The sequence below is a fragment of the Phyllostomus discolor genome, chromosome 7, assembly GCF_004126475.2.
Source record: "Phyllostomus discolor isolate MPI-MPIP mPhyDis1 chromosome 7, mPhyDis1.pri.v3, whole genome shotgun sequence".
Taxonomy (NCBI): Eukaryota; Metazoa; Chordata; class Mammalia; order Chiroptera; family Phyllostomidae; genus Phyllostomus; species Phyllostomus discolor.
The window spans coordinates 109,599,703-109,623,813 of record NC_040909.2 but is presented as its reverse complement, the minus strand read 5'-3'; the positions used below and the strand labels follow the sequence as shown (position 1 = coordinate 109,623,813).

The 24,111-nt window shown below is 35.3% G+C and overlaps 1 protein-coding gene across 2 annotated transcripts in view; it reads right to left on the bottom strand.

Moving 5' to 3' along the window:
• Window positions 1–24,111, bottom strand: part of CPQ (carboxypeptidase Q) — a 404,327-nt gene that overhangs the window by 224,995 nt on the left and 155,221 nt on the right. For both annotated transcript variants that reach the window (XM_028534004.2, XM_036031280.1), the window contains exon 4: window positions 909–1,116. In XM_028534004.2, coding sequence (XP_028389805.1) covers window positions 909–1,116 — 208 coding nt within the window. The remainder of the gene's footprint in view (window positions 1–908; window positions 1,117–24,111) is intronic.

Genomic DNA, 24,111 nt, shown 5'->3' with positions numbered 1-24,111 from the left:
CCCTCACAATCCTGAGTCATACATTCCATCCCTTTCTTTACAGACATCCTCTCTAAGACTCAGAGAGTGGTTACTTGCCAAAGTTATTTAATCTGCAGCTAGTATATAGTCTAGAGCCAGGGATGTCAAACTCATTTTCACCAGAAGCCACATCAGCCTTGTAGTTGTCTTTAAAGGGCCAAGTGTAATTTTGGACTGTATAAGTGTAACTACTGCTTAACAGTTAAGCAAGGGCTTGGCATTGTCGCCAGGTAGAAACAAGGTGCTGGGCCGGATAAAACAATGTGGAGGGCCGGGTTTGGCCTGTGAGCCTTGTGTTTGCCACCTGGCAAACTTGTGGTAGACCTTCCCCTAGGACTATTTAATTTTCAAACTTAACTTAAAAAAACTCCGAATATTGCACATAAACTGTAGTTTAAAGCTCAGTTTACAATTCATAGGGTCCTCGGTGTGAGTCCTTTCTCAGGCAATAACTAGTTGTATGGACCTTAAATAAGTATTTCTCCCTATGTTAGTTTCCTTACCTATAAAATGGAAAAAAAATAGTCCTACTTCACTGAGATATGAAAGGATGAAATAAGATAACTTACATAATAAGCATAAGAACTATTAGCTATTGACATGATCTCAAATGTCAAGCTGGTTCCAAATGGAATAAATACAACAATTACATACAAATATTGCTCTCAGCTATTCAGAGGTTGAATTTCCACATGTGTATGCTATTTTACCCTTCAATTAGTTCTTTTCTTCAGTCAATGTAGTAAAACTTTTGATGGAAACACACACACATACACACACATATATATGAAGCATGTGCAGTTAATGAATCTGCATGTACCATCTCTGCAGACTCATGTTATCTCTTGAATACAACTCCCTGTTCCCAGGCAACCTATTTCACTCACCTGCTCTGGATACTTGCTACCGGTGATCTCTGCTACGGTGTTGAAGGAATCAGCATCTGCATAATTCTTTGCCCCCATCTTCAGCTGGATGACAATTCTGCTGCCACGAGAAACCAGTCTTGACATCATTTCTGCATCTTCTACTGTAATACAGGCTGTCGGGATTTTGGGCACACCATCCTGGTATTCCTGAACACCTGTGTGAGGACTTGAGAAAATAAACCACCAGGTTACGTTAGAGGCAGAAACAAACCACGAGTATTGTTTTAAGTATCTGTATCTGACACTTGACTTTCACTGACTTTTGTTTGCATATGTGGAATAGAACAAGTGGGCAATATTGTTTTATTTGCTTTTGATGTAAACACAGTGTTTCTTGTTGAGAAAATAAATTAGAAACTTCAGTTTAATAATTGTCTCATAGAAAACATTACAAGAAATTTATTTTGATAATTTGGATGATTCTTTAAAGTTGCAAATTGCCTCAACCTTGGAAGAATGTTAAGAGTGCCTTCGAGACCAAGAGGTGAACATGTGGGTTCCAGCAGATCAAGGGAGCTCTGAAGTCCATCACGGCTGCAGACCCACACGTCTGGGAGAAAACTGGTCCAGATACACCCAGCTCTCTGGTCACTGACTGGCTCTGGGGCTACTCTCTTCCCACTCAAACAGTGAGGTCCGAATATGTAGCCTTGACTGTTGGTAGAACACTATGCGGAAAACTGTAGAACAATACGAAATGTTTGTGTTCCCATGAAGGAAAGTGGTGAATAAACCCAATTGTACTGCTATTTTTAAAAAGAAAACTATTATACTTTTGGCACTAAAGGAGAAATATTACCCCAATGCGTCAACTTTTTCCTGCTAATTTCCAGATGCTTCTTACATTACTAGCAACACTTGTAAATGAAGTTTATATTAATCTGTTGATTCAACCTCTATGTGCTAATTGAGTTTATCAAACGTATTTTCTAAAATGGCTCTTTCAAACTGTCCCTTTTCACGCTGCCAGACCACAACTCCCGCAGGACTGAGCGGGCACAGCATCTGAGTACACACTTCATCGTATCATCTGTCCCCATCTTCTGTCAAAGCACAAGCTGGGAGCCTCCCTTTTAAAAGTAATTTTTCTTGGCAATGGCAGGGTAGCTCAGTTGGTTAGAGTGCTGCCTTGATACACCAAGATTGCAGGTTTAATCTCCAGGCAGGGCTCATATAAGAATCAATCAATACATGCATAAATAAGTGGAACAACAAATAGATGTTTACCTCTCCCTCTCCAAAAATATCAATAAATAAAAATTAAAAATTGAGTAGTTTTTTCATATTTGTTTCTGATTGTCTCATATGTACAGAAAAGCCTTTCTCCTCCTTTCAACCACAATAAAATTCTCTCCAATCAAACTGACTCCAACTCCACATGCATAAACACAATAACCCACTATCATTGCTTTCATAGGTATTTCTGTGACCATATGTCAGGTGACTATTTACTTACTTAGAAAAAATGCATAACAATAATTAATAACAGGCTCAGGAGCAAAACTTTCTGGGTTCAAATCTGGTCTCTGTCACTTATTGCTAGTTGACCTTGGGTGAGTTAAATATATCTGCTTTAGTGGTTTCATTTAGAAATAAAGGTGATAATAATAATACCTATTCCATAGACTTATTTTATACATTTGCTTAATTTTTACAAGTAAATCACTTACTTTGGAACATAGTAAGCACTCAATAAATGTTAAATACTTATTTTAATAACTTGTTCATTACATTATTCCTATTAAGTCTGTGTAGTCCCAAGTCCTTAGTTGCATCTGAAAACACCATTTATAAATATTTCTTAAATGTTGACTGAATATGTTATTCTTTATCAAGAGAAAGATCAATAATGAATTCAAGATTCATAATACAGAAACCCTGAATCCAAATCCCTTCTGTGGAATATGTCTGATCTGCTCTAACTTCTGCTTCAGGGTGAGCTGTGGAGTCACATAACCTAGATTAGCTCCTGGCTCTACCATTCTCCACCTGCCTGACACCAAGCCACTTAGATGACCTCTCTGTTCCTGAGTTTCCACATCTGTAAAGTGGAAAATAGTGTCAGTATTGACTTCATTAGATTACTATGAGGAATAGAAGAGATAGAATATGCAAAGGATTTAAAACAGGGCCTTGCACACAGTAATTATTTTGTAAACATCAGTTGTTATTATTATTTCTTCAGTGTTAATTTTTCCCTCTGAAATGGTAGCGTGATTGATGACCAAAAGTCCTTTGAAACAGGTAGGGAGACAATCTACATATTTATTATTCATATTACCTTACATGATGTCTGAGGTTCAACAAACTGTCCTTGTTCTCAGACTCTCTTATTCAAGAAGAGGTCCATATAACACTTCTGAATAGGCTCTTTAAATTATGTTTCTAAACAAATCTGTACTAACAAGTTACAGCTAAGTGTTCCCAAAGAGGGGACAGTGAGCCAGCTGGGCGTGCACCCAGGGCTCCAGTGAGGAAAATGGCACTGAGAGGCATTTTCCCACTGTGGTTCTGCATTCAAGACATAAGAGCCTCATAATTTGTGTAGCTAAGCATGTCCCCCAGTGGTAGAGTGAGTAGCCCTGTTTCTTGATGTAGGCAGAATAAAGAGTCAGTAGTTTTGTTTGGAGTCCCGTACTTTCACTGTCAATTGCCCCACAGAGAATGATCAGCATGAATACCACCTTTCTGACCCGTCTGCAACTGAACAATAGCAAAGGGCAAATTACAAAGAAAACCATGAAAATCAAAATAAATACACTTAAAAATTAACACCAATTCTTTACAAACGCTTCCATAAAATACAAGATGAGGTTAACACTTCCAACTCATTCTGCAAGATCACTATTACTGATATCAAAATCAGAGACATCACACAAAAACTATAGACCAATGTCTCTTATGAATATAAATACAAAAAATCCTCAACAAAATACAAGGAACCTGATAGCAACAACATATGAATGTATGAAAAGGATTATGTCCCATGATGAAGTTAGATTTATCCTAGAAATACAAAGTTGATTTTACATCCAAAAATCAATCCAAACAAAGTTGGTAGACTCCTATTTCCAAATACGAAAACTTACTACAAAGCTATGGTAATCAAGAAAGTGTGGCACTAGTATGAAATATAAATTGAGAGTAGAATTGAGTCCAGAAATCAACCTTTATAAGAACAGTTGATTCATTTTAACAAGGGTGCCAACATTATTCAATATAAATAGAAAAACATTTTCAACAAATATCTGGAGTCAACCAAATAGTCACATGCAAAAGAATAAAGGTGTACTCCTATATTAAAAATATACAAAAATTAATTCAAATGAATCACAGATCTAAATATAAGACTTAAGCTATAAAATGTCACAACCTTGAGTAAAGAAAGTCCTAAGATACAACACCAAAATTAAATGCAACAACAGAAAAACTGGATAAATTGAACTATCATTATTGTAAACTTTTGTATTTCAAAAGACATCATTAAGAAGTGAAAAGGCAGTCCACAAAATGGAAAGATTTAAAAACCATGTATCTGATAGGCACTTTTATCTAAGAGCTCTTAATTCAATAATAAATGAGGAAAGAATTTGAATAGTTTTTCTCCATAAGGGAAATGCAAATCAAAACCACAGTGAAATGTCACTTCACATCCACTAGGATGGCTGTCATTAAAAAGACAGATAAAAAGTATTGGCAAGGATGTCAAGAAATTTGAACACTTGTATATTATTGAAAATGTAAAAGATGTAATCACTTTGAAAACTGAATTTACAGTTCCTTAAAAAGTTAAACATCTAGTTATCATATGATCCAGCAATCAAAGTGTATTTATTTTGATTTTTACACCTGGGTATCTACTCAAGATAAATGAAAATATACATTCACACAGAAATTTGCACACATATGTTCATGGCAGTATTATTCACAATATTCAAAAGGTCAAAAGAACCCTTATGTCCATCAACTGATGAATGGGTAAACAAAATGTGGTATACCCATACAAGGAATATTAATCAGCTATAAAGAAATAATGTCCTATCCAAAGAAATCCAAAACACAAATTTGAGAAAATATATGCATACATATGTTCCTCACAGCATTATTTACAATAGCCAAAATATGGAAACAACCTAAATGTCCTTCAATAGACATTTGAATAAAGAAGACGTAATACATATATACATAATGAAATACACTCGGCCATAAAAAATAATGAAATCTTATTGTTTGCAACAACATAGATGGACCAAGAGGACATTATGCTAAGTGAAATAAGTCAGAAAGAAAGACAATTACCATATGATTTCACTTATATGTGGAAGGAACAAAATAAATAAACAAACAAAATAGAAAGAGACTCATAGATACAGTGAACAAACTGATAACTGCCAGATGGGAAGAGGGTTGGTTAGAAGGCTGGGTGAAAAGGTGAGAGTATTAAGAAGTACAAATTGGTAGTTACAAAATAGTCATGGAGATATAAAGTACAACGAAAGGAATTTAGTCAATATTGCAAAGACTATGTACGGTATACCATCTGGGTACTGGAAATACAGGAAGGAACACTCTAAAGTACATAACTGTCTAACCACTATGCTGTACACCTGAAACTAATAAAAAATAATATTGAATTAAGAGATAATTTGGAAAAAATTAAAAAACTAACAAAATCAAGAAAAAAATAAGAAATGATATCCTTATACATGCAACAACATGGATAAACCTTGAAAACATCATCCTAAGTGAAAGAAGCCAGTCACAAAAGGCCACATATGATAAGATGCTTTCATCCATGAAATGTCAAGAACAGTCAGATCCATAGAGGTGGAAGGACAATTTTAATTTGCCTAGAACTAGTTGGGGTGGGGCAGTAAATGGGGAGTGAATGCTAACAGGTATGGGGTTTCATTCTAGGATGACGAAAATATTCCAAAATTAGGTGGTGTTGGTGGTCACACCACTCTGGATATCCTTAAAACACCAAATTGTGATTGTTAAAGGGGTCATTTTTTTGTACGTAAATTATATTCCAATAAAACTTCTACCATAAAGAAAGTAAAAATTTTAAGGTTTCGGGTTTCTCTTGAAGGAGAAAATCCTGGTATCTTTTCATTAAAAAATAATGCTTCCACGGGCCCGGACGACAGGATGTCTGAAAACAAAGCCTGTGGATTCTGTGCTTGCCAGGCAGTATGCCCAAATATTAAACAAACAGATAAAGTATGAGTCTTAAATAAGTTTTTCAAATTTCATTAAATTTTTTGTGTATCTTGTGTAAAGTGACATAATTTGAAGTCAGCTGAATATTTTCTGTCTACATAAAATAAGTGCAATGCTTAAACAAATAAGTTTAAAATTTCCCACCTGATTACCATACCTCAAACTCCCTTAATGCTAGTCACTTCTGACTAGCTTTTTATAAAAGGTATATTTTATACCTTTATGTTTCTGAGCATTTCAAAATTTGCAAAGCTCAAACAACGCTTGGGAGTCAGTGTCAGCTTATATGCTTAATATCCCACAAGAGGGCAATTATGTATTCCTACTGAGGAATATGCAGGTTTTCACCAGGGCATATACACTGATTAAAGTAAAAATTATTCACAACACAACGAGGCCTTGAATATTTCCTAAAGAAAGAGTCTGGAGGTGGGAATGGTTATAAGAATTGTGAGGTTTTGAAGTTATAGTTTTCTTTCCATGAGGGCTTTTTAAAAACTTCTTTATTAGGTTAAAAAGAGCGCTTACTCTATTTATTAGAAAGGTATGTTTCATTTACAAATCAGTTTGAAAATAACTCTTAGAATAATTACAATTGACTTTATTAATTTTTTAGATGTAGTATCTTAGGTGTATCTAAATCATTTTAGACTTTTATACTGTCATCACCAACAACAGTAAATGCATCTCAGGCATTTATGCCATCATTAACAACACAAAAGCAAATGGATTCATTTACATCATTATTTCACAAAAGGAAAACACCTAAATATTTCCTATTCCCACAGGTGAACAAAAACCTGATCAGAGACAGAAGGTAGGACTAAATTTCATTCCCAGTTTCTATGATTCAGTAGAAATAACAGAAGAGAGACAGGAAAAATCAAATTATTGAATTCTATATTGATGACAGATTCCACACTAACAAACTGAACTGTGTTTACCTGCAGATCTCAGTAAGGAGACTATTATAAGCACAGTATCAGATGTGCTTCCATCAAAAGAGTTTGAGAAAGAAGAAAGGTAGTCAAAATAAAACTCTGATTTTTAACATCCACAGCATACAGGAAGGACTTCTGGTTTTTTTTTTCTCTAAAATGCAATGTAAAGAAGATTCAAAGATATAAGGAGGTTAACTGCCTGTGAAATAAATATTTTAATAGAGAATTTAAAAAATCTAAAAATATATTTTAAATTAGTTTTTTTCCATCTGGAAAGTATTACATATATACTAGTTTTGTTATATATTTTATAACCTAAAGTACACCACAAAATATATTTGGTATCTTTTTCATTTTGATTTTTTTCTGTATAAGTTACAATTTCTGCTATCTTATACTTGTGTCATTTTAATTTTTTCCTTATTTTTCTTGTCCAGTATTTACAACTTTCTTATTGTTGTTCTATCACAGTTGTCCCAATTTTTCGCTGTTGCACTCCCCTGCCTCACCCACCCCCAGCTCCCACAGTCAGGCCCCACCCTATTGTCCATGTCCATGGGTCCTTTATTCATGTTCCTTGACTAGACCCTTCTTCCCTCCTTTCCCCCTCCTCCCTCCCTTCTGGTTGCTGTTTTTAAAAGAAACATGTGGTTATGTATTAAGCAAAATGAAAATAACTTGGAATGACAAAAATTCTAAATGAATAAACTTATCTAATAAAAATGATAATAAGGATAAAGATATAGAAAAATATAAAAATCATTTGGTAAATGAAGTTGGTAACTTTAACTAATAAAATGCTTGGTCCACATTACCAATTAAATATTGTACTCAGTTTAAGGCCCAATGGGAAACAATTCTCATTCATTAGACTAAAAGGTATTTCGATATTATCTAACCCACATCACTGCCTTATCATTCAAAAATATCCTAAATTTCTGTTACTCTGTTAAACTATGCCATTCTCTCATTACCATCAGAGCCCTAACATCCTCCTGTTAGAACAGAACTGAATGTATAATTCTTGGCATATACTAGAGATTGAATGTGTGTGTCCCCCTATTGAGGGGGATTTATGCACTTACAAAACAGGCCCCAGAAAGATCTCTGACACTCCTTCACCATGTGAGGTTATTGTGAAAAGCCAGCCACTTAGGAAACAGGCTCTCAACATAAACATAAATCAGACACCAAATCTGCTGGCGCCATAATCTTAGACTTCCCAGACTCCAGAATTATGAGAAATTAATTTTTGTTGTTTACAAGCTATCTACCCTATACTGTGTTTGTTATAAGTGCCTGAACAAACTAGACAGCACATTTTATCAGAAAGGAAACAAAATAAAGACACTTGAATGATTAAAATTATGGGGAAAAGGGGGGATGGTTGATTTCTTTCTTAATGTGAGGAAAATATTTTTAAAGCAAAGCATCAAGTAAATATGAAGGAGAAACAATAGAACTATATCTTCAATGTGTGTTGCACAGAATATTAGGCCTAAGAAACCTTACAAGAGGGGAAGATTCCATGATTAAATAAAGTCCTGAAACACTGGTCTTTATTTTGCTATTTTAAGAGGTCATGAAGTGCATTAGCCTACGGCAGTCTTTGAGAAATAATATAGTAAGAAAATATGTTTGACTAAGCATTTCCCAACCTTAATTGACAATAAAACCTTTTTTCCTGTAATACTTTTACTATTTTCTAATTCATCTTATGAAGCCCTTTCTAACTCATCTTATGAAACCTAGATTACCCTGATACCAAAGCCAGCCAAAGACAACACAAGAAAAAGAAACTTCAGACAATATACCTTATGAACATTTATAAACAAATCCTCAATAAAATACTAGCAAACAAAATTCAGGAGCATATTAAAATAATTATGTACCATGAGCAAGTGAGATTTATCCCTGGAATGCAAGGATGGTTCAACATACAAAAATCAACCAATGTAATATAAGACATTAATAGAATAAAAGAAAAAAAACATTTCATCATCTTAATTGATGAAGAAAAACATGCGACAAATTTCAAAATCCTTTTGAGATAAAAAACACTCCATGAAGTAGAAAATAGAGGGAAACTACCTCAACATAATTAAACCAATATATAAAACCCCCACTAAGTCTTTTACTCAATGGTAAAAAACTAAAAACTTTTCTTCCAAGATCAGGAACAAGACAATAATGCTCCTTTTTGCAGCTTCTATTCAACATAGAACTGGAAATTCTAACCACAGAAGTCAGACAAGAGAGAAAGAGAGAGAGGAAGAGAGAGAGAGATAGAGAGAAAGAGAGAGAAGGAAAAGCAAGGCACCTAAATGGGAAAGGAAGAAGTAAAATGATCTCTGTTCACAGGTAATATGACCTTAATGTAGAAACCCTTACCACTTCACAGAAAAACTGTTAGAATGAATAAATAAATTCAGCAAAGGAATAGGAAATATACCCCATGCAAAAAATTAATTGTATTTTTATATACACAAAAATGAACATTTGTAAAGGGCATTACAAAATAATTCAATTTGTAATAGCACCCAAAAATAAAATAAAATATTTAGGAAATAACTTAAGCAAGGAGGTGAAAGACTTGTACAGTGAAAACTATAAAATATTGCTAAAAGCAATTAAAGAAGACATAAATAAATAAAAACATATTCCATGTTCATGGATTAAAAGACTTAATGTTGTTAAAATGCCAATATTACCCAAGGTGATCAACAAATCTCTCTGACTGGTGTGGCTCAACAGATTGAGCACCAGACTGTGAACCAAAAGGTCACTGGTTTGATTCCCAGTCGGGGCATATGCCTGGGTTGTGGGTAAGGTCCCCAGTTTGGGGCGTGTAAGAAGCAGCCAGTTGATGTGTCTCTCATGCATTGATGTTCCTCTCCCTTTCTTTCTCCCTCCCTTACTCTCTCTCAAAAAATAAATAAAATATTTTTAGAAAATCACATGGACACTTTTTGAAGAAATTTAAAAAAAAATCCTAAAATGTATATGGCATCCAAAGAGGCCCTGAATAGCCAAAACAATCTTTAAAGAAGAAGAAAAATGTTGGAGGACTCACATTTCCTGATTTCATAACTTACTACAAAGCTACCACAATCAAAGTAGTGTTATACTTGCTTAAGAGCAAACATACAAACCAATGGATAGAATAAAGAGCCCAGAAATAAACCCTCACATACATAGATTTTGATAAGGCTGTAAAGACAATTCAATGGAGAACAAGTAGATTTATCAACAAATGGTACTAGAAAAAATATATATCCACATGCAAAGAAACAAAGTTGGACCTTTATCTAATGAATTAACTCAAAATGAATCAAAGACACAAATGTTGTACCTAAAACTACAAAAGTTTTAGAAGAAAACATAGTGGAAAACTTCATAACATTGAATTTAGAAATAATTTCTTGGGTATGACATCAAAGACATAAGCAACAAAATATAGACAAATTAAACTTTATATTAGAAAATTTGTACATCAAAATATAATATTAATAGGTAAAAAGGTAGCAGACAGAATAGAGGAAAATATTTGCGAATCACAACTCTGATAAGGGATTAATAACCAGAAGAAGTTTTTTAAAAAGATTTATTTATTTATTTTTAAAGAGGGAAGGGAGGGAGAAAGAGAGAGTGAGAGAAATATCAATGTGCAGTTGCTGGGGGTCATGGCCTGCAACCCAGGCATGTACCCTGACTGGGGATCGAATCTGCGACACTTTGGTTCGCAGCCCATGCTCAATCCACTGAGCTACACCAGCCAGGGCTCAGAAGAAATTTTTTAAAAACTCAGCGATAAAAACCAGACAACCCAATTCAAAATGAGCAAAGGAGTTGAATAGACATTTCAACAAAGAAGATATATACATGAAGAGATACTGAAGATCACTAATAGGGAAATGCCAATCAAAACTATGATGAGATACCACCTCCTATCCATTAGGATGTCTACTATCAAAAAGCAGAAAATAAGTGTTGGCAAAGATGTGGAAAAATTAGAACACTTGTTAACTGTTGGTGGGAATCTAAAATGGTACAGCCTCTTTGGAAAACAGTATGGTGGTTCCTCAAAAAATAAAAATATAGAAATGGAGGTGTAGGTAGATATGCTTTGCTTCCTCACACAGCCAAGAGAAAAGGATGACAACCAGTTTCAAAACAGAAAACAACCAGAACTGCCAGAAAATCAAACTGTATGGAAGTCTGACACCCAAGGAGTTAAAGAAGAAACATTCAGTCAGACTGAGCCACAACAGAGCTGAGTGCATTGCCCTGCCCTGGCAAATACCTAAGGCACCACCCTGTAAAATGTAACAGGTGCATCGAGAAAAAGAAATATGGCTCAAATGAAGGAACAGATCAAAACTCCAGAAAAAGAACTAAATGATGAGGAAGTAGACAACCTATCAGATGCAGAGTCCAAAACAGTGGTAATCAGGATGCTCACAGAAATTATTGAGTTTGGTCACAAAATAAAGAAAGAAATGAAAGCTATACAAAGTGAAATAAAGGAAAATATTCAAGGAACCAATTGTAAAGGGAAGGAAATGGACTCAAATCAATGATTTGGAGCAAAAGGAAGAAAAAAAACATCCAAATGGAAAAGAATAAAGAAACAAGGATTCAAAAAAAATGAGGAGAAGCTGAGGAACACCTGGAACAACTTTAAACATTCCAACATCTGAACCATAGGGGTGCCTGAAAGAGAGGAGGAAGAGCAAGAAATTGAAAACTTATTTGAAGAAATAATGAAGGAAAACTTCCCCAATCTGGCAAAGGAAATAGACTTCAAGGAAATCCAGGATACTTAGAGAGTCCCAAAGAAGTTGGATCCAAGAAAGCACACACCAGTGCACATCATAATTAAATTACCCAAGACTAAAGATAAGGAGAGAATCTTAAAAGCAGCAAGAGAAAAAGAGAGAGTTACCTACAAAGGAGTTCCCATACGAATATAAGCTGATTTCTCAAAAGAAATCTTACAGGAAAGAAGAGGTTGGAAAGAAATATTTGAAATCACGAAAGGCAAGGACCTACATCCAAGATTATCCAGCAAAGCTATCATTTAGAATGGAAGGGCAGATAAAGTGCTTCCCAGATAAGGTCAAGTTAAAGGAGTTCAGCACCACCAAGTCCTTATTATGTAAAATGTTAAAGGGAATTATCTAAGAAAAAGAAGAAGATAAAAACTATAAACAGTAAAATAACAAACTCACAACTATCAACAACTGAACCTAAAAAACAAAAACAAAAACTAAGCAAACAATTAGAGTAGGAACAGAATCATAGAAATGGAGATCACATGGAGGGTTACCACTGGGAAGGGGGAGAGGGATAATGGAGGAAAAAGGTACAGGAAGTAAGGAGCATAAATGGTAGGTACAAAATAGACAGGGGGAAGCTAAGAACGGTATAGGAAATGGAGAAGTCAGAGAACTTATATGTATAACCCATGGACATGAACTAAAAGTACAGAATGCTGGAGGGAGGCAGGGTGCAGGGTGGAGGGGGATAAAGGGCAGAAAAAAATGGAACTGTAATAGCATAATCAATAACATATACTTTGAAAAATAAAAATTAGAATAAAAATATAATTACCATATGATCTGGCAATTTCACCCTAGGCATAGACCCAAAATAAATAAAAGTGGGATCACAAAGAGGTATTTGTACACACATATTCATAGCACCTTTATTCACAATAGCTAAAATGTGTTCATTGTTCATCCCAGTATTCATTGATAGATTAGCAAAATCTGATACATACATACAATAAATATTATCCACCCTAAAAAGAAAGGAAATTCTGACATGGATGAACATTGAGAGTGTTATGTGTTATGCTAAGTGAGATAAGGCAATCACACACACACACAAAAAAACCAACACACCAAATACCATTTACATAAGGTACTTAGATTAGTTAAACATCATAGAGATTAAAAGTAGAATGGTGGTTTCCAGGGGCTGGGGGAAGGGAAAACAAGAAGTTACTGTGTAATGGGTATGGAGTTTCGGTTTTAGAAGATAAAGAGTTATGAAGATGGATGGTTCTGATGACTACACAACACTATGGATATATTTAATACCACCAAACTGTGCGCTTAAAACTGTTAAGATGTTATTTTATCTTATTTGCATTTAGAAAAGCCATTACATACATAAATTAAAATACAATCCAATATTGTACAATAAACTGTAGAGGAAAGTATACATATGCCATTCTGATGATACTGTAAATTAGCTTGATATTTTTAAAGTGTGGTCTAAATATGTAGCAATAACTATAAAAATTCTTATTTTGGTTGTTCTGCTTTGGAGAACAAACTCCTTGGCAATATTATAAAATCAGAAAAAAATGATTTACACTAAGATGTTTCCTGCATCTGTGTAAATACGAAATTCTAGAAACAATCCAGCAGAAGAATTTCAGAATAGCAAGAAAATTAAAGATACATGGAAAGTAAATGGCCAAAAGCAGTATGTGGAAACATGTAGATAACCTAATGCTAAGTAAGTTAAAATATCTACTGAACACAGCATGCATGTGGTAAAGATTGAACATGAATTTGAAGTGATGTAAATGGAGCTAACATTCACTTGGTTCTTTGAGAAACTACAGTCATCCTGTTAGACTGTAATCACGTGAACTGCAGCATTACCAATAAAGAGAATTAAATTGTTGAAAGTCTGTGCCACCACCTATAACATAACCTAGAAGCAAAGCCTGAAGCTATCACAGTAGCAATATGAATCCTTGAAATTCTAGGTCACAGAAGTTTGAGCACCTGTGGCAAATTAATAGAAACATATCTGTTGAAATATTCTTCCACCATTGCAGCCGCATCCTTCTGCAGTACTGCCCCGTCTATGTGCCATCTAGGCAGAATTACAAAGCTGATGTTTTCTCAACGTCAATTGCATTTGTGTTCAAGGACCCCTCCTGTACATCTGGTAGCGTTTTAACCGTTTATTCACATTTGCGAACATCTTCTCAGCCTCTGAGGCAATAGGTCCGTGTTTTAGTCTTCTAGTCTTTAGAAAAGTCATGTATGAAATCTCTGCTCCACAATGATAGAGAGGGGCACAGAATTAATTTGAAAAAGACTGCTGGCATGGGTAGGAAGTCTGCACTCAATTACTTCAAGGGAGAAAAGTAATGTCTATGAACAGCATCTGTGCATCATTATCAGTAAATTTGCCTAAATAATAGATTTCCATGAAATAAAAGTGGATGCCCTGCACTTTGATTTGAGATTTTCCTCTTTTTGGCTTTTTTAAGTTTACCTTGACATCAGCTTTCCCCCTTATTTTTAGGCACCATGGAAAGGCCTTTACTCAGCTAGCTAGTGGAGCTTTGAACCCTACGGACTTAAGGAAAGGTGATATTCTTGTTCCTAAACATGAGCCCTTTCATAAAATCACACTATACCAAAAAGAAAGGTTAAACTCTCTGACAGAGTAGTCCATGGGACATCCTAAAGAAACTAATGACAGTAATAGCTAGCACTTACTGAGCGTTTGCCCCAGGGCTGGCTGTGTTCTAAGTGTTTTGCATGTGTTCATTCATTTGCCAGTCACTACCAACCTGTGGAGTAAGGACTCTTACTGTCTCCACATTTCAGATGAGGAAATTGAAGTGCAGAGGCTAAGCCCACGGTCTAACAGAAGCTGACAAACCTGCACTTGAAAGCTGGAAGTCTGGCTTGAGTCCATCTCCTTAACTTACATAGAATCTACAGGTCCAGCACAGACAATGCCCCTTTTTATTACAAAATTATAAGCATGTAATTCTGCAGCATAACAATATCACACCATATCACATTTTAGGTGAAATGTTCAAACTGCTGTCCATCTTGTGTGAGATATTCACAAACCCTACCAACCGCACTCAAGGAGGCATTACTTCTGCCAGACCCTGCATATTATATCACCACCCATCATGCTAGTAACCTTGATGATATTCATTACTGCTAACAGAAACAAAAAATAATCACTATCTGTCGAATATTTAAGACATATACTGAGCTAAGCAATTTCATATATTACTTCATTTAATCTGTGTACCAATTGTGAGATAGATGGCCACACACCCATTTTTGAAGCGAACTGACAGAGTGTGTGAATAGCTCAAGTGCTCTGAACAAGAATAGTGAACTTTGAGACCAAGCTTTTATTCTTTGCAGACTTGGGGGAGGGCCAGTCAAGCCACACAGCACCTTTTAATCTTTTATATCCCTTCTTATAGGCAGACTGAAAGGAATGATACATTTTGATGGACAAAGTACATTTTGATGAAAAAAGTACATCTTGTACTTTGCCTGACAGGTGACATGTGGTTTATGTAAATGGTAATAATCAACATCACCACCCATATTTTGCATATACTTCTATACTGAAGCATCACAAAAATTGTAGTTATTTACACATTTTACACACTTTACACATCTTTATCTCTTCTTCTAGAATATCAGCTCCATGAGAATAAAGACATTTTTTTTTTTGCTTTTGTGTAACCAGTGTTACAGCATAATATTTGGCCCATATGTATCAGAAAACATTTATTGAATTTTGGTAACCATGACATCTGATACCAACTTTCTCTCATTATAATATCATCTTCCTAAACTTTATCTTCACTTTTTTTAGGCAAACTTTACTACTTAATGATCATATGTTATGTGTCAGAATCACATGAGGGCTTGCTGAAACACAGATTGGAGCCCAAAATCCAGAATTTCTGATTCAGTAGGTTCAGAATGGGGTCAGGGGTTAAGCATTTCTAGCATATTCCCATGTGATGCCCATATTGTTGTCCCCCAGTGCTGGAGAGTCCAGGCCTTCCCCTGGAAAACAGTCTATTCAAAGATAGGTATTTGTCAGTGGAAGAAGTGTATTCTCAACAGAGTATTCATTTGTAGAAAATCAATCCCAAATATACACCTGTACAGGCTATGTGCAGATACCCATGGAGGCTTTGTGAAAGAATTGGTCCCTGATGTCAAGGAACTGACAGTTATTTGGAACACTATTAGTTTTATGCAAATTGTGATTCTAGGGTTATAGACAATGAATATAGTAACAAACCTACTCAAAGTCACAAAACAAGAAGGAGTACTACCCCTCCAAAGCCCTCACTGGGAGAGGCTGTGCAATTAGAGCAGTGATTGCCTATTGCTCTGAACAGTTTTGGAACTTACTCCTCTGCAATTGCCTTTGGAGCCTTTGGCAGTCTTCCAAATGGTCTAAATGGAGGCAGATTTTGGTATTTTGAGATTAGATTTTTGGAAACAGACAAAATATTATAAACAAAATGAATGAATGGTTTAGAGTCCAAATGAAGATATGTTATAAAATAAAACAAGTTTTTAATGTGTGGCTGGTCAATTGGTTCTAAAGACAATTTTGAAAGGGAAGTATCAGAAATGTTTGTATAAATGGCACCTATGTTGAAATATATGTTTAGACTTAGAAACTACTTATATTGTACAATAATGTTGATTAGATGTATATGTCCTAGTATAACTCATACTTGTTTAAAATTATTTATTCCAACAGTATTTCTTTTCAAAAATGGCAACAACCCAAAATCTCAGTGATAAGGAAATTTTGATATAAATGATGGTGTTCAATGTCAGTGGGAAATTTTGCAGTAATTAAAATTTTAATTATGAAGTCTATAAAATACCTGAAAATTTTTGATAGAATATAGAGAAAATGCAAAGTTCTATGTAAACAATGATAAGTAATATAAAGTTTTATGTGCAAAGAATAGAAGGAAATATAGAAAAATAGAAATAAGTTTATTTTTTAGATTTTATTTATTTATTTTCAGAGAGAGGGGAAGGGAAAGAAAAGGAGAGAAATATCAATGTGTGGTTGCCTCCGCACACCCCCCCCCCCACCACTGGGGACCTGTCTGCAACCCAGGCAGGTGCCCTGACTGGGAATCAAACTGGTGACCCTTTGGTTCACAGGCCTGTGCTCAATCCATCAAGCAACACCAGCCAGGGCAATAAAAAGAAGTTTAAATGGCAGGGAAAATGACAGAATTTTTTCATTTGAACTTTCTCAATCATGCAACTGCAAAATTTAGACTTTAAAAACAGATGTATCTTAAAGTTGCTATTAATATTTTCCATGCCAACAGAAAGATATGGACAAGGATAATCAAGTGTCATGAGAATGAAGGTATGAATGCTTGACTTGAATGTGATATGAGCTATTGAATACATATGCTTGAAGTCAGCTAAAGGAACACTTTGTAAACATATGTGTAGGGAAAAATATTCCCCAATTATTTGAGTCTCTAAAGGTATGTACAGTGACCTGGCACACAATTCTTAAAAATGAACTAAGCATGGGTCCACCTGATGATTACAAGGTCTAAACCTAATTGCCAATCTAAATACATATGATCAATGTATCAGTAAAGAAAGGCAAGTTAAACTGTGATTACAAACAGCACCCAGGATTCCATTCATTAAAGCAATAGAGGCTTCTTTAATTTCAGCTTTATCACAGCATAACTGACATATAAAATTGTAAGATATTTAAGGTGAACATCTAAATGATTTGATATACATATCTATATTTGTGAAAGGATTCCCCCCATCTAGTTAATCCATTACCTTAAGTATTTATCTTTGTTTTTTGTAGTGAGAACATTTAAGTTCTATTCTCACGCAAATTTCAATTTTACAATACAGTGTTATCAACTGTAGTCACCACGTTTTACAACAGATGCTCAGACCTTATTCATCTTATAGCTGAAAGTTTAAAGCCTTCTACCAATCTTGCTCCTATTCCCTGACACCTCTGTAAGCCATGGCCTGATAATCACCTTTCTACTCTCTATCAGTTAGACATGTTTTTTAGATTCTACATATAAGTGATACCTTGCAATATTTGTCTTTGTCTGATTTATTTCACTCAGCATAATGTCCTCAAGGTCGATTAACGTTGTTACAAATGTCATGATTTCCTTCTTTCTCATGGCTGAGTAAGATTTTGGTGTGTGTGTGGGGGGGGGGTCTTTCCAGAAAGTATCCAGCCACACAATATGAAAAATAGAGACATTTATTGAAGAAGATACAAGATACAAGAGACATTGTACATAGGACAATAACACCCTTCAAAGTAGGCACTTTGGGACCTCACACAGTTCTCCCAATCACCATCAGCTTCCCTGTTGTATTTTCCTGAATCTTGTTGACAGTCTGAAATCTCTTCCATTTCAAAGGTGATGTTAGTTTTGGGAAAAGCCACCAGTCTCAGAGCACCAAATCTACATTATAGAGGGACTGAGCCTGGGTGATTTGATGTTTTGCCAAAAAACTCTGTGGGAGACATGATGCATAAACGGGCATGTTGTCATGATGAAGCTGCCAGTCACCAGTTGCCCATAGCTGCAGCCTTCTGAATCATCTGAATAGTTTCCGTGGAGGAATGTTCAAGCTTAATGCAAAATTTGATGCACGTTCGTTGCTTTACTCACTCAGTCATTTTGAATGCAATGGACACAAAGTACACATGCTCACTCAACAGCGTCTATCACCCTCACTAAATAGTACAGTGAAGTTGTCATTGTTCACATACACTTCTTCCAGTCTACTTCCCTTGGCTGCCAGAGTACATTAGTGTCCTGCAAACCATTCTCATTACATTAACAATGGTTAGACTTTTTCCAGATAGACCTCATATATCCCTCAATACCTTTATTCATTCATCTCTTGAATTCAGTACATATAGGTAGGTTGTTTTCATATTTTGGCTAATGTGGATGATGCTTCAATGAACATGGGGGTATAGGTATCTCTTTGATATCCTGTTTTCATTTCCTTTGACCATATTGGATATACCTAAAAGTGGAATTGCTGGGTCATATGGTTGTTCATATTAACGGTTTGAGGAAACTCCATACTGTTATCCGTACAGGCTGTACCAATTTACACTCCCACCAGCAATGAATAAGGGTTCCTTCCCTTTTCTCCACATCCTCACCAACACTCATCTCTTCTCTGTTTTATGACAGCCATTCTAACAGATGTAAGGTGATATCTCGTTGTTTAATGTGCATTTCCCTAAGGTTAATACTGTGGAATACCTTGTCATGTACCTGTTGGCATTTTTCATGCACCTACTTATCCTTTCACATTTGTTAATATTTGCTTTATATATTTATGTGCTTTTATGCTGTGTGATAAATATTGACAAAAATATGATCTCACTTATAAGGGGAATCTAATGAGCAACAACAAGAAAACCTAATGAGCAACATAGAACCAGAGGCATAGAATCATGGAATAGACTGACAGCTGTAAGAGGGGAAGGAGAAGTTGGGGACTGACTGACTGAAGGGATTAGTCAAAGAACATATGACTCATGGGCATAGACAATTGTGAGGGAATTGATTATGGACGTGGGTAGTAGGCTGGGTAGAGGGGGCAAAGGGAGAAAAAGTGGGACCGTAATAGCATATACAATAAAATATAGCTCCACTGGCTTCTTTATAGTTATATAATGCCTCTTATTATAATATAAAAAGACTTTGGCTTAAAGTCTGTTTTGTCTGATTATCAATACCACTACCTCTGATTTCTTTTGGTTTCCATTTACTGAAATATGTTTTCCATTCCTTCACTTTTACTATGAACATGTCCTTAAAGTTAAGCGAGTCTTCTGCAGGCAGCACATGATTTGGCCACTTTTAAAAATGCATTCAGTCACCATATGTATTTTGATTTGAGAATTTAGTTCATTTACATTTACAGTAATTATTTATAGGTACTGAATTACCATTGTCATTTTGTAGATTGTTTTGTTATTCCTTTGTTTCTTTCTTCTTTTGCTCTCTTCCCTTCTGACTTGATGATTGGCAGTGGTGGTATGCTTAGAATCCTTTCTCTTCCTCTTTTGCGTATCTACAATAGGTTTGCACTTTGTGGCTACCATGAGGCTTACATAGAACATCTTACATTTATAACAGTGTATTGTAAGCTGATGATTGTTGAACTTCAAACACATACTAAAGCTCTACATTTTTACCCACCCCCACACACATTTTGTGTTTTTGATGTCACAAGTCACATCTTTTACCTTATGTGTCCAGTAATCAACTATTGTAATTATAGTTATTTTTACTACTTGTCTTTTAACCTTTATGCTTGATTTATAAGTCATTTACCCACCACTATTACAACACTGAAGTATTCTAAATTTAACTAGATATTTACATTTACCAGTGAGATTTATGTTTTCCTGATGCCAATTAGCACCCTTTCATTTCAGCCTGAAGAATTCCCTTGAACATTTCTTGTCAGGATGACCTAAAGGTGATGAATTCCTTCAGCTTTTGCTTCTCTAAAAGGCTCTCCTTCAATTCTGAAGACCAGCTTTGCCACGTAGAGTGTTCTGGGTTGATGGTTTTTATCTTCCTACACTTTGACAACATCATGATGGCCTGTAAATTTTCTGCTGAAAAATCTGCTTTTAGTCTTGTGGGGGTTTCCTTGGACAAAAGAAGAGTTTTTTCTCTTGCTGCCTTTAAGATTCTTTGTCTTTAACATTTGACAATTTAAATATAATGTGTCCTTATGTGGATTTATCTTTGGATTTCTCTTCTACAGACCAATTCTATGGGCTTCCTGGATCTGGATATCTATTTCTTTTTCCATGTTAGGGAAATTTTTAGCCATTACTTCTTTAAATAAGGCTTCTGTCACTTTCTTTATTCTCCTTCTGGGGGTCCTGTAATGTGAACAGTGATCCTTTTGATAGTGCCTCATAAGTCCCTGAAGCTATTTTCACTCTTTTTCATTCTTTGCTTCTCTGATTGGATGAATTATACTGCCCTGTCTTCAAGTTTGCTTATCCTTTCTTCTGTATGATCTAGTCTTATGTTGAAACCTTCTTTGAAATTGTCAGTCCAATAACTATATTCTTCAGTTCTATGATTTCTGTTTGGTGTCTTCTATGTGTTGAAATTCACACTGTGTTCATGCACTGTTCTCTTGACCTTGATGAGCATCTTCATGACCATTGTTTTCAAATCTTTATCAGGAAAATCTCTTATCTCCATTTCATTGCTTTGGAGTTTTATCTTGTTCTTTCATTTGTAGTTACTCCTTTGCTTCTTCATTTTCTTTGACTTTCTTTGTAGGCTTTTGTGCATTAGATAAAACATCCACTTCTCTCCATCTCGAAGGAGTGGTCTCATGGAGGAGATGAAACTTATTGGTTAGCCTGGCCCAAGCTCTTGGTTGTCCCTCAAACTTTTGTTAATATCCAAGCTGCCACCTTTGTTCATAGTGGTTCCCAGTAGTTGAGCTGTGCCAAGAGCTATCAGTTTCTCAAAGGAAGGATCTCAGTCATCACCTAAATTCGAACTGATTGAAATCAGACCCTTAGAGAGTAGCTTTTGAACTGTGCAAATGGGCTTATTTCATGGAAAGACAGGTAGGTAGGTATTTCTGTCTGCTCCTTCTGGATTCAGCCCTTGGGAGAATCACTGTTTGACAACTGTTTCTTTGTTTTCTATACATTTGTGGAATCGGCAAAAGCAAGCCTCACTGGCCACTAGACAATCAAGTAGTGTGTCCTCTGGGTGGCAGATGCCCAGAGTGTGCCTCAAACTTCTCTACCCATTTCAATGTTAGTGTTTACTTGTTTATCTGATATGTAGGAGATGCTGGGCTCATTTTAAGATTTCTTGCAGAGGGAAATGAACCATGTGTAGCTGCTTATTTGGTGTATATGTGGGAGGAGTGAGTATAGGAGCCAATGTTGCCATCTTTGACAAGAACTCCCCAAACAATAACATTTTATTTTCTGCTCACATTTCCTATGCATACCAGGTCTTTTGGGTGCTCACCTTAGCCTCACCTTTACTGTAGGATCCAGGGTAATGGTGCAGCCATTCTGTGGAATACTGTTAGTTATTGTCACAGAGGGAAGTCCCTCTGGAAGATCTATCTAATCAATAAGTAAATGCTTAGTTCACATGTCATTGGCTATAAATATTCACATAGTCTCAACAAAACCCAATTGCTTCAGGAAGTATAGTGCCATTTTATGTGCAGAAGGTGAAGGGTCAGAAATAGCTGGTGACTAGAACCAATAAACACCATAGTGAGCCAAGAGGAGCTCAGTGAAGACAGAGGGTGGATGTGAATCACCTTGGGACTGAGATGGGCACCATAAAAAGAGAGCAAAGGCCACATAAAAGGTGGTAAAGTCATCATAAATAACTGTACCCATTAAACACCATATATTGAAGTATATTTAATGATACAAGAAAAATGGCTTAAACATATTTCAAATTGTACATACACTTCAACCACAAGAGTCTATGTGTAAATTTATTCAATAAAAAATGACTCAAAAGTAGATGAAAAGGTAAAGTGTTTTTTACTCTCCCATCCTGAATATAAAGTGACAGCTTTAATATTGCCATATTCTTCTTCTCCATTTATTTCTCCCAGTATACCTTTCTAAGCCATCTTAAATGGATTAATAGTGATGAGTTAAGCAGACAGTTTTTTTCAAAGGATTAGACTCCGCTTCTGAATTTTGGGGGATTAGAGGGTGCTCCTCTATATATTTTTTCCTAGTTTTAATTAATAATCTGGCTTAAATTTAAAAATTAAACTTTTCTTTCAAAGAGAAAATACATTTTAGAGAGAATGGTCATTTTAGGGGACATATAAGAATTACCAAGGACTTAATGCTTACATGAAAAATCCATAAAACAGGATGAATTCTTGTTGTATATCATGGGAAAAAAAGGTGAGGATATTGATTAGGTCCCTTTAAGGCAGAAAGGGTAGGGGTGGATGGCTATTGAGCAGCTTGAGTATAATATTTAGTTGATGTAAAATACTTTCATCTGGCACTTTGAAGTAGGATTTTTCCCCCACAAATCAAAGTATAAACAGCACATTAGTAAAATGGCATTTTATAAACATCTGGATAATGTGTTCCTAAGGCCTATGCCTAAAGATTCAGAAATCAGCTGGCAATAATTCCAAATCCATCACTGATTAAAACACTTTTCAAACATAAAACCTCTGGGACTTGCAGTGGTTTCAGATCACACTGGAACATTCCATAAGTTTAATCCATTTCATAAACACTCTGTTGAGGGATAGCCTTAAATGTAGAGTTTGAATTTTAAAAGGAAGGGGTAACTAAAATTGTCCAAAAATATATTTAAGTTAACTCTTAAAAATTAGTAATCAAATAGAAACGATTATTTCTACTTTTAGAACTATAATTTTTTATTTAATCTTCATTGTATTTTTTCCATTACCATTGAGTCCCCTTATACCCCCCTCCCCCAGCAATCGCTGCATTGCTTTTGATGTTCATGAGTTCTTTTTTCTTTTTTTTCAATTCTTCTGAACTTTTGTAAGAAATTAACATCTATTGCTTTTTTGAATCATAAAAAATGACATCAAATATTGAATCAATTCCCCATACTCTGATTCCTTTTCAGATAATTTCTGCTTTTAAATAGCAAAATAGATATAATTTTCAAGTTATTTTCCTAGTTTCCTTGGAAGAATATTATATAACCTAAGAGGTCTGGAAAATTTTCCTAAGCAACCTGGCAAACTGTCCTAAAACTGTCACCAGATTGGCTGAGCTTGTCATGGGCCTTCTGCTTTCATTAAAAATAAAGCATTCATCAAACCTGTGACTAAACAAAATCATTAGTTACCAGAATTTAAACATTTGGGTATCAGGTTCACTTTGGCAACCAAAACTTTCTAGCTCACAAAAGGGAGTATAAAAGATTCATGAGTTAAATTAATTCATTTGGCCACTTGATCATGTAATTAGAAATATTAATAATACAATATTATATTATGATAATACAATATTAAAATACTAACTGAATTCACAATTTGTCTTGGGTACTTAGCAAAGGCAGATTCTGTGCTAAGGCAATGGAGATAGGCTACATCTATGAACAAAACAAA